At 40.5% G+C, this 13318-nt stretch overlaps 1 protein-coding gene and 1 pseudogene across 5 annotated transcripts in view; one reads left to right on the top strand and one right to left on the bottom strand.

Moving 5' to 3' along the window:
* The first annotated feature begins 699 nt into the window (after positions 1-699).
* LOC308494420 (small ribosomal subunit protein eS1-like) lies at positions 700-1381 on the top strand (annotated as a pseudogene). Its single transcript has one exon. The product of its transcript is annotated as a small ribosomal subunit protein eS1-like (transcript).
* Positions 1382-7582: 6201 nt separating this feature from the next.
* Positions 7583-13318, bottom strand: part of FAM120C (family with sequence similarity 120 member C) — an 88809-nt gene continuing 83073 nt past the window's right edge. For 2 of the 4 annotated variants that reach the window (XM_081044055.1, XM_081044056.1), the window contains exon 16: positions 7583-12380. In XM_081044055.1, the coding sequence (XP_080900181.1) occupies positions 12126-12380 (255 nt within the window). In that variant the 3' untranslated portion in view covers positions 7583-12125. The remainder of the gene's footprint in view (positions 12381-13318) is intronic. The other 2 variants (XM_081044057.1, XM_081044058.1) reach the window with 1 other exon arrangement.

The following is a 13318-nucleotide window of genomic DNA, read 5'->3' as shown; positions in this document are numbered from 1 at the left end:
GGTGGGAGCTAATACTCTGCATTCTTAAGAGTCTCCCACGTGATGCTAACGTTGCTGGCCCACTGATTACACTTTGATAGCAAGAAAAAAGGAGAAGAGGAAGATGAAGGAAGAGGGAGTCGGGGACCATGAAGATGAAGAGGAAGGGACAGATATGAGACACTGCGGAAGTAGTGGGCATTTGGAATGAGAGAAGAGCCTAGGATGACCAGGTTTCTGGCCTCAGTGATGTGAGAATGCTGGTGACATTAACCAAAGATAGAGAAATCGAGCTGGAGGAGGAGGTAGAGGAAACAGTAGAGTGGGAACAAGACTTCACATTTAAACATAATGCGTTGTGATTTTTCCGGGAGAGTATTATGTGGACTTGTCCAGATGACCATTCGAACTCTGCATCTGCTCAGTAGAGTTCTGTGAGAGGTAGATTTGGAAGTCATCTTATAAAGGTGAGAGTTGAGGCCATGGGATAGGATGAAACTGATCAGGGAGAAAGAATAGTGAGAAGATGGCTGAGAACAGAAACTCTGAGAAATGCTAACCTTCAGAGACACTCTAAGGAAGGCCTTTTGGCTCTTTGTGCAGCACCACGGCAGTCAGAAAGAATAAGCGCCTTATGAAAGGCAGCAAGAAGGAAGCCAAGAAAAAAGTGGCTGACCCATTTCATAAGTAAGATATTGGTATGATGTGAAAGTACCAGCTATGTTCAATACAAGAAATATTGGGAAAACACTAGTCATGAGAACTCAAGGAACCAAAATTGCATCTGTGGTCTCAAGGATCATGTTTTTGAAGGAAGCCCAGCTGATCTGCAGAATGATGAAGCTGCATTTAGAAAATTCAAGTTAATTATTGAGGATGTTCAGGGCAAAAACTGCCTGCCTAATTTCCATGGCATGGATCTTACACGTGACAAAATATGCTTCATGGTCAAAAAAATGGCAGACCGTGATAGAAGCTCATGTTGATGTCAATAGTACCAATGGTTATTTGCTTCATATAGTCTGTGTTGGTTTTACCAAAAATCGCAACAATCAGATTCGAAAGACCTCTTATGCTCAGCATCAACAGGTCTGCCAAATCTGGAGGATGATGGAAATCATGACCCAAGAGATGCAGACAAATGACTTGAAAGTCGTTGTCAATAAATTGGTTCCACATAGCATTGGAAAAAACATAGAAAAGGCTTGCCAATCTATTTGTCTGCTTCATGATATCTTTGCTAGAAAAGTCAAAACGCTGAAGAAGCCCAAGTTTGAAATTGGGAAAACTCATGGAGCTTCATGGTGAAGGTGGCAGTTCTGGAAAAGCTACTGGGGATGAGACAGGTACTAAAGTTGAATGAACTGATGGATATGAGCCCCCAGTCCAAGAATCTGTTTAAAATTCAGACTTTTCACTGTGATAAATAAAACCCATTGGCATTTTGTGTGTGTGTGTGTGTGTGTGTGTGTGTGTGTGTGTGTGTGTTTTAAAGAGACATTCTAAGGAAGGAAATGAGGTAGTCAGAGACAGTACAGAAGACAAGATATTCTGAAGGATCCTCCTACTACAGAACTAGATCTTACATAAACCATAATTTTTATTGTATCGCTGGATGTATAAACTAGCAACTGCTGCATTGTAAACCATCCCAAAACTCGGAGGCTTGAAACCAAACTGTTTATTATTGCTCATGAGCCTATGGGTTGGCTACATAGCTCTGCTTATCTGGACTAGGTTTGGCTGATCTTGGCTGGGCTCACTCACGTATCTGTGGTTTGCTAGTGCGTTGGCTGTGGGCTGACAGGTCTAGGGTAGTCTTGGCTGGTGTAGCTGGACAACTGTGTCACTCATCCTCCAGATGGCTAGCCCAGGCTTGTTCACATGGTAGTTCCAGGGGTTAAAGAGAGTGAGTAGAAGCACACAAGGCTTCTTGAGGCCTAGGCTGGGAACTGACATATCGCTTCTACAACATTCTACTGACCAAACTGAAACACAAGACTAGTCCAGATTTGAAGGGTGAAGAAATTGATGCCATCTCTTAATGGGAGGACCTGCAAAAGGTGTAGATACACAGAGATGTGAACAACTGTAGCCATTTTTGTAATCAACTCACCATGCTGGTTTTACAAGTAAAAGGAATCTTTAAAGAGCAAGCAAAACAAAGCAAGCAAACAAACAAACAAACCAAGCCATGATAACAGTAACAAGCCCCAGTGAGCTGGCTGGGGAGAGCAGGACTCTTGAGGAAACTTCCAGAAATAGAAAAGAGGTATATCCTTGGAAAACTGAGGTGGAAACTAACTGGAATAAATAAGGAAAGGTTGCTGGTCAGGTAAAAGAAAACAGACATCTACCTCAGAATTCAAGCATCTATCCTTTTTCGGGAGAAAATTCTAGAAATACTTTAACTTGACATAGAATAGTCTTGGTCTTTCTGGTCTTTGAAACAAGTATGCACATTGGGCAACTTTTAGGAATTTAGCTTGGACTCAAAACCAGTATGTCAACTATGTCTTCTTAATGTGTTGGAAGTGTTTTCACATGCACTAGCTTGCGTTATTCTCACAACTACCTGTAAGGGAGGTAACACAAGCATTATTATTTCCATTTAATACTAGCTTTTAAGAACAGTTTTTTCACTATCTTATCAAGATGAACATTTGCATGACTTAGGTTCCAGCAGGAGACATGTGCAAAAGTATTCGTGGCAACATCAGTAGAAACAAGCCATTATTCCTATTGGACACAAAATGGGTAAATTGTGGTATAGTCACACAATGGAATACTATACAGAAGTGAAAATGAACTACAACTACAGCAACATGTTTGAGTCTTAGAGAAATCAGTCGAGTGAGAAAAGGAAGTTGCAGAAGACTACATAAAAATAACATTGTCATAAAATGTAAAAGTAAAACCTAACAATATATTGCTCAGGAATAATTACATATGTGATAAAACTTATTTAAAATCAAGGGAATGATAAATAAAACTCAAGATACCAGTTACCTCTGGGGAAGGCAGGGAGAAGGTGGTTCTTAGGTTGGACAGTGGGATTATGACTGTTCATTTTATTACCGAAATTCATAACGTATGTTACATATATACTTTTGTGTTTATCAAATATTATATAATAATTTTTAAAAGTAGTTTTAAGAGGAAAGATAAACAGGAGGGAAGTGTAGGGGAAGCCAGAGTTTCAGGAAATGGGTTTTGTCTCAGTGTGAATTACTATGGAAGCCCTCAACAAGATGAGGCCTGTATGGAAACCCTGGACTTGGTGATTGGGGGCATATTGGTCACCTTTGGGAGCAGCCACATTCAAATGGGAAAGGCTGAAGCCAGATTATAGGCTAGGAAGGAATGCTATGAGAACGACTGGGAGTATAGACATGTCTTTCATCTACCATGTTTCCCCGAAAATAAGACCTAGCCGACAATCAGCTCTAATGCGTCTTTTGGAGCGAAAATTAATCTAAGACCCAGCATTATATATCACATCATACCTGGTTTTATAGTAAAATAAGACCAGATCTTATATTAATTTTTGCTCCAAAAGATGCATTAGAGCTGATTGTTCGGCTAGGTCTTATTTTTGGGAAAACACGGTACTACTATCTTCCCCCAAACCAATGACAACAGCTAATATTTATCAAGCCTGCATTATATGCCAGATATCTGGCATATATAGTACCTGGCATATATACGATATAGTGATACATACGCTATATGATATAGTGATTACATACACTGTATCATTCATCTTCACAACCAACCCCACAGGGTGGTCTAGGGGAGCTAAACTCAATGCTTGTGTGACCACCAGATATTCACTTTAGCCCACGTGTAGGGAATCCCTAGGACACTGGAATGGGAATGAATGCTTCACTATCCCATTCCACATTTTAGATACAGTGACTGACTCATGTGGTTAGGTAATGGCAACCAGCCAAAAGGTGATGAATCAAGTCGACTCAGAAACAGGTCATTTCTCCCTGTGATGCTATTATTGCAACTTGCCAAACGTTCCTCTCCCTTGTTCCAGGCACATAGAATTATACTTTTCCACCTCTATGAAAGTAGGTGCAACCATGTGACTTGCTTTGGGCAATGAAAAGAGAGAAATGATGTGTGCCACTTTAAGCTTTAAGTCAGTGTGCATTTTGGTCACAGGCCTTCCCCTGACTCAGTGATGGGGCTTCTGTTAGTCTGAGTTCCCAAGTGACTATTGATAACAGCCCCCACTGCCAATCCATGTTGGACATACGAGTATAATATGGACAAGAAATATACCTTTGTTACATTGAGATTTGGGGGTTATTGATTGCAGCAAAACCTAGCCTATTCTGACTAAAACACTCCCTTTTTTTTCTAGAATTAGAGATTATCAATGTATAAGGACTGAATTATGAAATAAAAATGTATATGGATGTGTAAAATAAAGTACCTAGGCCTCTCTCTGACACATAGTAAGTCCTTAATAGATAATAGCTCACTTTCTGTATCTGCTCCTAATAAATGGCCATGGAATTTTCATATTGTTCACATACAAATAAAGACTGGTTGTAGAAGTTGTAAATAGAAGGCAATGTTCTGGGCTCACACTATTCTTAATCCTTGTGATTTTAGAAGAGAAATCTCATTCTTTGTCACTTTCTCCCTCAAATACACAGAAAAGCCCTCCAATTGGCCCTTCTTGAGTCATATACCCATCCCACTGGGGGAGGTGAAACCAAGTTACTGAAGGTCAACCCACCTTTACCCCAAGATAGGAAGGAGCAGTTTCCCAAAGGAAAAAAAAAAACGTGTTTAACTGCCAGAAAGGAAGGGCTGCTGGGCAGGCAGAAAAAAATGTTATCTACTTAGTCAAAACGAACCTAGATTTAGAACCCTGGTTGTATCACTGATTAGCTGTTTGTGAACTTGGGCAACCACTGAATCAGTCTGTTCATATGAAAAGTGGGGATACTATTTACTTTGTAGAGTTGTTTAAGGATTAGAAACAATGTACAAGAGCCTAATAACTTGCCTGGTACCTAATGGGCCCTCAGAAAACAGTAACTTTTAAAAGCCAAATGCTAAATGTTTCCCACTATTGAATTCTGAGTTCAAATACCCAAAGATCAAAGGCTAGGCAAAGACAACTATAGCCATAATGAACCAAATCTAAAACAAAGTATGTTACAAATAATAGAGTTCCGTTTAAGGGTAAAGTGTTTAGAAGCTTCAGTAAGCCTCTAGGCTCAGCTGTTCCTTTAGTAATCTCTACACACAGGCACAGAGTAGTCACCGAGACCAAGCTCAGCTAGTGTCACTCAGCAGAAGCCTTAAGGATGCCCTAGAGTCCAGACTTGGCTCCAAGGATCCCTGTGTCATTCAAAGGTGATTCAGAGCTCAGTTTTTTTCAGAGCCTCATTTTAAAACACAATTTAAATGAATACTATTCAGCACTGAACCTGCATATTCAAGCTTCTCATGTTTTTGCCATCAACTTATCTTCTGCCTTGGAAGTCTACAATCTGCTTTGTACCAGAGAACATTTTCAAAGGTGTTTTAGCTGTCCTTGATTTACTCATCAAACATTTACTAAGTGCATGCTGGGTGGTAGGTGTCAAGATAGAGGTGGTCAAGTTTAATCGAGGGGCAGAGATGCAGCAAAGTGCTATAGGGACTGGCTGTGATGAGTCTGTGCAGGGATCCCTAGTCAGGGATGATGAAAAGAATCAAAGATATGAGCTGAATCTTGCGGGGAAACGTCAAGAATGCACGAGAGTCAAGGGGAGAGAGGCAACGGTACAAGCAAATGAGAAGAAATGGATAGTTACAGCTTACAGTTTCTGGGATGCACTTTAGTGTCATTGGAGGGGGTTAGGCATGGTTGCAAATGAGGCCAGAGAAGCAGTCAAGGGCCACGTCATGAAAGTGAGGGTGCAGCACGTTAGAAGGGCAGATTACTCTGGAAGCTGATAAGCATGGTGGATTAAAGCAGTGGTTCTTAATGTCTCTTGTGTTGTACACTTCTTCAAGAGCCTAAGAAAGCTATGGGACCTTTCACCGTGAAAAGGTACATACCCTTAGACACAAAAATATTGCTTACAGTTGCCTGGACAGGAGTAAGACAGGGGAGCAACTGCAACAATTAAGGCGAGACATGACGAGGCCTAAACTAAGCCATGGCACCAGGGACAGAAAAGAGACAGATGTGAGAAACAGAAATATGGTTAAGGGTTATCAACAGAGCTTGTCACAAATTCGATTTGAGAAATGAGGGAAAGGTATGAATCTCAGATAACTCCATTGGTTTGTGATTTAGACAACTGAGCAGAACGTAGTGTCCCTCATGGAGAAGAGCAGGCTTCAGAAGAGAAGATGAGTTGAGTCAAAAGTGCCTTTAGACTTAGTTCATTTAGCATCATACCCTCTAGGACCATCCACGTTGTCGCAAATGGTAAGATTCCATTCTTTTTTATGGCCCTAAAGAACAAAATAAATGAACAAACAAAACAGAAACCGACTCACAGATATAGAGAACAAATTCATGGTTACCAGACGGGAGGGAGGGTTGGGGGCAGAGTGAAAAAGGTGAAGGTATTAAGTACAAATTGGCAGTTACATAATAGTCACAGGGATGTAAAGCAAAGCATAGGGAATACAGTCAATGGTAGTGTAATTACTATATATGATGTGTGATAAATACGGGTGAATGTTTAAATAAAAAAAATTATTACACTAAAAGACACATTGCCATTAATCCTTCTCAAAACACCCCCCCTCACTTCAAACACACCTATCCCATCATTCTTGCCATTTTCTGAAGCAGTTCTGGAAGTCCTCTTTCGTGTCTTTAATTGGGCTGTCGTGGCTGCCTCAATGTCCTGCATCGATTCAAAACGTTTACCTTTCATGGTCATTTTGACTTTGGGGAAGAGCCAGAAGTCACACGGTGCCAGATCCGGTGAATAAGTTGGATGAGGACACACCATGATGTTTTTATTTGACAGAATTTGCCGTACCAGAAGTGATATAGGACACAGAGCATTGTCACAACGGAGGATGAAGTAAAGACAACCACGAAAGAGGACTTCCAGAACTGCTTCAGAAAGTGGCAACAATGATGGGATAGTTGTGTTCAAAGTGAGGGGGAGTATTTTGAGAGGGATTAATGACAATGTGTCTTTTACTGTAATACATTTTTTAGAATTTAAACATTCTCCGTATTTTTCGATCACACTTCACATGTTGCCGGGTGGATACTAGACTTATCAGGGGATCGCTTCTTAAATTACATAAACATCTAACCACTATGCTTGTACACCTGAAACTAATATAATATTGAGTGTCAACTGTAACTGAAAAATAAAAATTAAAAAACATATATACTAAAAAAAAAAAGTAACTTTTGAACACCCAACTAAAGAAGTTCAGCAGGAAGCAAAATATGCCCTTCCGTTTGATGATTCTTGTGTTGGCTCCCTTGCCCTGATATTCACCTACAAATAGGCTCCAAATCTCTGCATTGAGACAAGTATATCCACCATTTGCAAAAGGGATCCAGATATGGGAGAAAAAATTAAACTTCACACACTCAAAATTATTTCACATTATTTTTTACTAAAAGAATAGACTTTTATTAAGCACTGTAAGTTTCTTTCCATCAGCATTAACAGAACAACAACCAATTTCCATCACAGAACAACTCCTGAGACATTTCCATTCTTTTCTGAAACACTTCCATTAACTTCCGCAGTTTCTCCTAAGAAGCATCCATTCAAACTTACATTAATAAACTATGGAGCTTTTGTGGTGAGGTGGGCCAAAAAGGCAGGGAATTTGGAATCTGGGAGTGGGAAAAAGAAATACATATTATCCATCCACTAAACACACTGTCAAGGGCACAGGAGAAGAGATATTAACACAGGAAAAAACAATGAAATAATTTCTTACTTTTGTCAATAACGTCATTTATCAGGGAGCACAAAACATCGACTCCTTGCAGTTAAAGTTTCTTTACCTAGTATGTTATTCTAAAAATAGAATAAAATAAAAGGTGGGAGGGGAAGTATCTTCTGGGAAGTAACTAAAATGAAGTCATCAGATTTGGCAGGGTTATGAGAGATTAATGAAATGTGAAATATTTAATTTGTTTCATTTACATGAAAATTCACTAGTCATTAGTTACTAACAACATGGAGAAAAAGAACACCTATAAAATATAAAAGTACAAGGTCAATGTCAAAAGCTGAAATGGGCACCCTAGCACAGGGAGTAATTTTATTTTGCTTTTAACTTGGAAAAGATAACTTCATAAAAAAATGAAGTTATATTCTTAGAACATCAAAATAACCTCTGGCAATATTGAAGATAATTAACAGTAATAGGGGAATAGGTACACTGAGCTCTACCTGCACCAGCAGACTACTGTAATAAGCCAAGGGAAAAGAAAATGGAAAGTCAAATAAAAGAAGATGCCAAAGTCAGGAAAGGGAGAAAAACATAGGGTGACACACAATGGAACAGTGAAAACTTACCCTCCCCCCGCCCCCAACTCCCAAGCATATTTAGGAAATATGCATCAGTAAGTGAACAAGTATCATTATTAAACCTTAGTAGAGTTACACTAACTACTTTAAACTGTGATCTACTCGTACTGTCAGTTCAAAGGGCGGGGGTCTTCATAGGCTCCGAGGGTAGCACTGACATTCCCACAGGAGCCTTCTATGGTTCCAATGAACTTTCACATTCTTTCTACCCTACATAAGCATTCCTCCACCAACCCCCACCTTAACCATCCTCCCTAATGCCTTCTCTGGCTGTTTTTCTCAGCGATCAAAAAAAGTTAATGTGATTTGGCCAACAATGCCAGAAAACCAAGATAGAGACAAAAATCAAATGTCACCAGATGAAGGAAGTGCCATTTGGGGCTTTAAAGTTTACCCGAAGTTCTACTGGCTCAGAATGAAAATGATACAAGTGAGCAGAAGTTTGTCAGACCTGGTCCAGACCAGACTGGTCACTGAGTATGGGTGGGAGCTATAGGCTGACCCCAAGGCACAGCAGCAGAAGTCAATAACTGCAAGTCCTTGGGGATCAGTGGCTATATACAACCAGGGGGCTTTTGCTTGTGGCCCTAAAGGTAAAGGGGCCATTTCTGGGGATTCCTATATAACTTTGTTCAAGAGAGGCCACATCATCGAAATGAAACCAAGTGAAGGATGACAGCCTCTTCAAGTGGTACTCACAGCAAACATCAGATCCGCCTTTCCCAATTTGTCCTCCAGTTAGAAACCGTAATGATCCTTAGTCTTTCTGGCTTCTGCATTGTGTGTTTTGGCAGATAAATTAAAATATAGGAATATGGCCCTTTATGGTTCTTTCTTGTAAACTTCCAAACCCAAAATTCCGAATCCAAATAAAAATCAAGGTCGGAAGTGAGCCACTTGTTTCACCGTGGGCCAGGCTAGTAGAAAGTAGAGATTTGTAGAAGGGAGAAAAGCAAGCCTTTTGGCAAACTGGAATCATCCCTGTCAAAGTAGCAATTGTATTTCTCACAGTGAATGTCTATAAAATAAATCTGTGAGTTAACAATACTGTCATTTGATTGTATCAAATAGATTTAAGATGCACAGAAACAGCAACTGAAGAAAATACCTTTCCATATCACTCCAAGTCCTTCCTACTAGAAAATGGAGATCTAGATAGATTTAACACAGCTCAGTGACTCTGGTTACTTTTTGAGCTCCTAAGGATTCCTCCCCGCTGTGGCTTCAGAAAGAAATTTCCAAGCCATCTAAGTTCACTACTGCTAGATACAGAAGTCATAACTTTCAAGATGTTGTGAAAGGTTGGGCAGGTCCAAGAGAAGAGTGGGGACCAAATTATGGGAGCCAGTTCCACAGAGAAGATTTTTGTACATTTTGTTCCTGGTTATGTCTGGCTTGGTGTGCCTTGTTATCATCCTGTTTTGGTTCACGTAAGAAGTACCTGGGCAAGGGGAGAGGAATTCTAGGGCTCCCTCCTCCTGCAAATTGTAGGTTCTCTTAAACTGGGCCAAACTAGGATTAAACAGTCTGAGACTGTTTTCAATCTCTCATGACATATTCATTGTAAGTAGGCAGTAAGCAAACAGCTGTCTGGTTGTCTGGAAAAAAATCAACAAGGACCTGCAGTGGGTTAAAGTGCATGGAGTTTTTCAAAAAGAGAGAGAGAACTCTGCTAGAAGTCTAGTCAGTTGTACTCCTGTAGAAATAGTACTTCTTGGGCAAAAATATCACAAAGCCCAAAGGAGGTGTGTGAGGCTGAAGGCCTCAATTCCTAAATAAAGACACAATGTTAATCTGTTGCAAGCCATGTTCCCATCCCTCATACTTAGACTGCTGAGGAGGGAAACTGGAAACGCAAGGTTGTCTTAAGAGTATCTCTGTCAAGGAGGAATAGCCTCTTTGTCCTGGGCAGATTCTGGCCTTACTGGGGCCTGGGAATCCCTAAAGGCCCGGGCCAGAGTCCTCTGAAGTCTTCCTTGCAAAGCAAATGAAAAGATCCAGTAGTCAAAATGTCAGTGAACAAATGAAACAATCTAGGTATGTAAAATCAAACTGTCAATTTCCTCACACTTCCCAACCTGTCTTTCCAATGCTAGTCCTCTCTCCTTCAGGGACGTAAGGCAATCAATTCTAGCCTGAGGCCAGTTTGATCCTGGAGTTCCGAATGAGATTTCCTCCAAATTGGCTGGAAGCCCTGATGGTCACTTCCCATCCCCTTTCTCTCTCGGATCTAGGCTGCTCCTTCAAAAGGAAATGCCCAAATCTTCCCAATCCCATTCCCACCTCCTGTTTTCACCATATGGGATGTGAGGGCTCTGTTCAAGATTAAGCTGGTGACAACCCAACTGTTGTTCTGAACAGGCAATCTCTGGAAAGTACTTTTTGTCTGCTTTAGAGAAGCCCATCCATCTTCTCAGAATTGTGATGGGCTGTGACTTAGTAAGGATTTTAAAGGGTGGTCTTTTGAAACCTACCACTCCGTTGCTATGGAAGCATTTCTGGGAAATTCAGTAAATCCTCTGGGATATCACCATGTATGTATGTATGTAGTGTATGTATGTATATATGGATATATCTAAATGTAGATATATATACACACACACATATACATATATTTATATATATAAAATATGTATAGATAAATAGATCTGTCTCTTTATATAAAGGGTATGTGTATGCATACAGATACACACATTCATGTATACATCCACCCACACACCCATACACAAATGTGCACACGTGCGCACGTGAATACACACACACACACACACACACACACAGTCTTTTGAGTCCCCTTTCGTACTCAGTGTCATTACATTGATTTCCACCCTTTCAGGGTGTGGGCAGCAGGGAGCGGGCGAACTGCACCACATCAACTATTTTACAAACAATGCATTAGTTCAGAGGCAGGAAAAATCTGCCCAGTACTTTTGCGACTCACTTGAATCCCCCAGTACAAAGGCCATTGGTAGTTTTTTTTTAAGTGTATAAAATAAAATAAAAATAAAATAAAATAACCAATACTACCTCACTTCCCTGAAAACATCTATCTTTCTGATTGTCAGGCCAGAGCTAGAGGCGGTGGTACAAACTCCTGGGGTAGGTGAGTGGGGAGCAAGAAAGAGGTAAATACTGATTATATACAAAGGCCCCACTCCTTTCTAGAGCAAAAAGCAACTTAGGAAGCCATAGGCAGGTGTCCCCACCACCTCGTGGGTTTTGTGAGTATCGTGATGAAAACTCAGAAAACTGAACTTGGCACTTTTCTATATATGGCCTTATGTGATGACACCCGAATTCTGACAGTCACTGCCTTACTAGGCTCCCGGGGGAGGTAAAGAGAATACTGGCACTCTATATTCAATTTGACAACAGGAGCTAGTCCTATTGCCATTCATCTTTGACCAGAGCTTCCCCAGAAGCAGATCGCTAAGTCTGGAGGCCCAGAAAAAGACAGGGAAGGGGAAAAGATAGATACAAAAGGACAGCCCAACAAAATCCTGGATAAATCTAGTGTAAGCATTTATGTCCTCCTCTAACTTGGGCCTAAAATCAGAAAAGTATGTTTTCCTCTCTTCCTGATCTGGTAAATCCATCTGCAGCTTGTTATTCCTCTTTTTGTTGTGCCATAGTTCCCAGTTTTTGCTCTCGCAAGCGGCTCTTCCCCACATTCTTCATGGGGAAGTAGCGATTACCATTATTACACATGCTGCTGTCTCTGGATAAGGCACACTGGGATGGAGCTGGAAGATGATGCTCACTCTTCTCTTCCTTGATCAATGTGACATTGCCTCCATTTACCTGTGAGCGGGATCGACTCTGATTAGGCTCCAAGGATTTAGAAACTCCATCTGAAGTGCCCTGCATCAAAAACAGAGATACTCAGTGGAAACGGTAATCCCAAACGGCTGACCCTTCCCAAGCATAGTCATAAACCAACTTGTGGAAGCTGCTTCGGTTCTTCAAAGACAGCAGAAAGCCCAAAGCTTGTTACTTAGGGTAAGAACTTATGTTGACAACAGACAGAACTGACTGAAATCCAATGGCAATGACAACAGCACAATAATGACACAGCTACCATTTACAAAGCGTTACAATATATTTTTCGAATGCTAACAGGGAACCTAAGTGGTAGATATTACGATGCCCTGTTTACAGACGAGGCAGCTGAGGCACAGAAAGATTAAAGTAACTTGCTCAAGAACACGCAGATAGAAAGCAGTGGGACCAGGATGTCACTCCAGGTCAGTCAGCCTCTAAAGTCTATTGTCTTAACTGCCTCAAAGCTGACATCCAGACATGTAAATGAAAGAAAAACAAACCATGAGATCAATGTGCAATATTCCACACAGTCTTTCATTAACTAAAAACATCATCTGTTTTCCTTTTAATTCCAGGAAGGTGACTGCTATTGAAATGCTAATGACACAAACTGCATTACTTTGCAGCACAGTGCTGGCTCTCAGTGAGTGTTAAAAGGAATACTAATAGCTTGATTACTAGGCGATTGGGCACACCAGCCACTCTGTTGTTCATTTTACAGATAAGACAAATGAGGCTCAGAAAAGTAAAATGACTTGTCCAAGGTCACAGGCATGCCTAGACTTGTATCCAAGTTTGTTCGACTCCAAAGGCTTTGTTCTTTCCACTAAGATACAATACATAATGGAAATCTAATTTCCGTTGAATTTGTGGTTAATTATAAATAACTACTAATTTTTATTGAGCATGTCCCGTGTTATGGGCCCCATGCTAAACTTTACATATATCGTCTCATTTAACACTTATAATGACTCTGG

Source organism: Rhinolophus hipposideros (assembly GCF_964194185.1).
Source record: "Rhinolophus hipposideros genome assembly, chromosome: X".
Classification (NCBI taxonomy): domain Eukaryota; kingdom Metazoa; phylum Chordata; class Mammalia; order Chiroptera; family Rhinolophidae; genus Rhinolophus; species Rhinolophus hipposideros.
The sequence above is the reverse complement of the archived record's forward strand: the minus strand, read 5'-3'. Positions and strand labels throughout refer to the sequence as shown.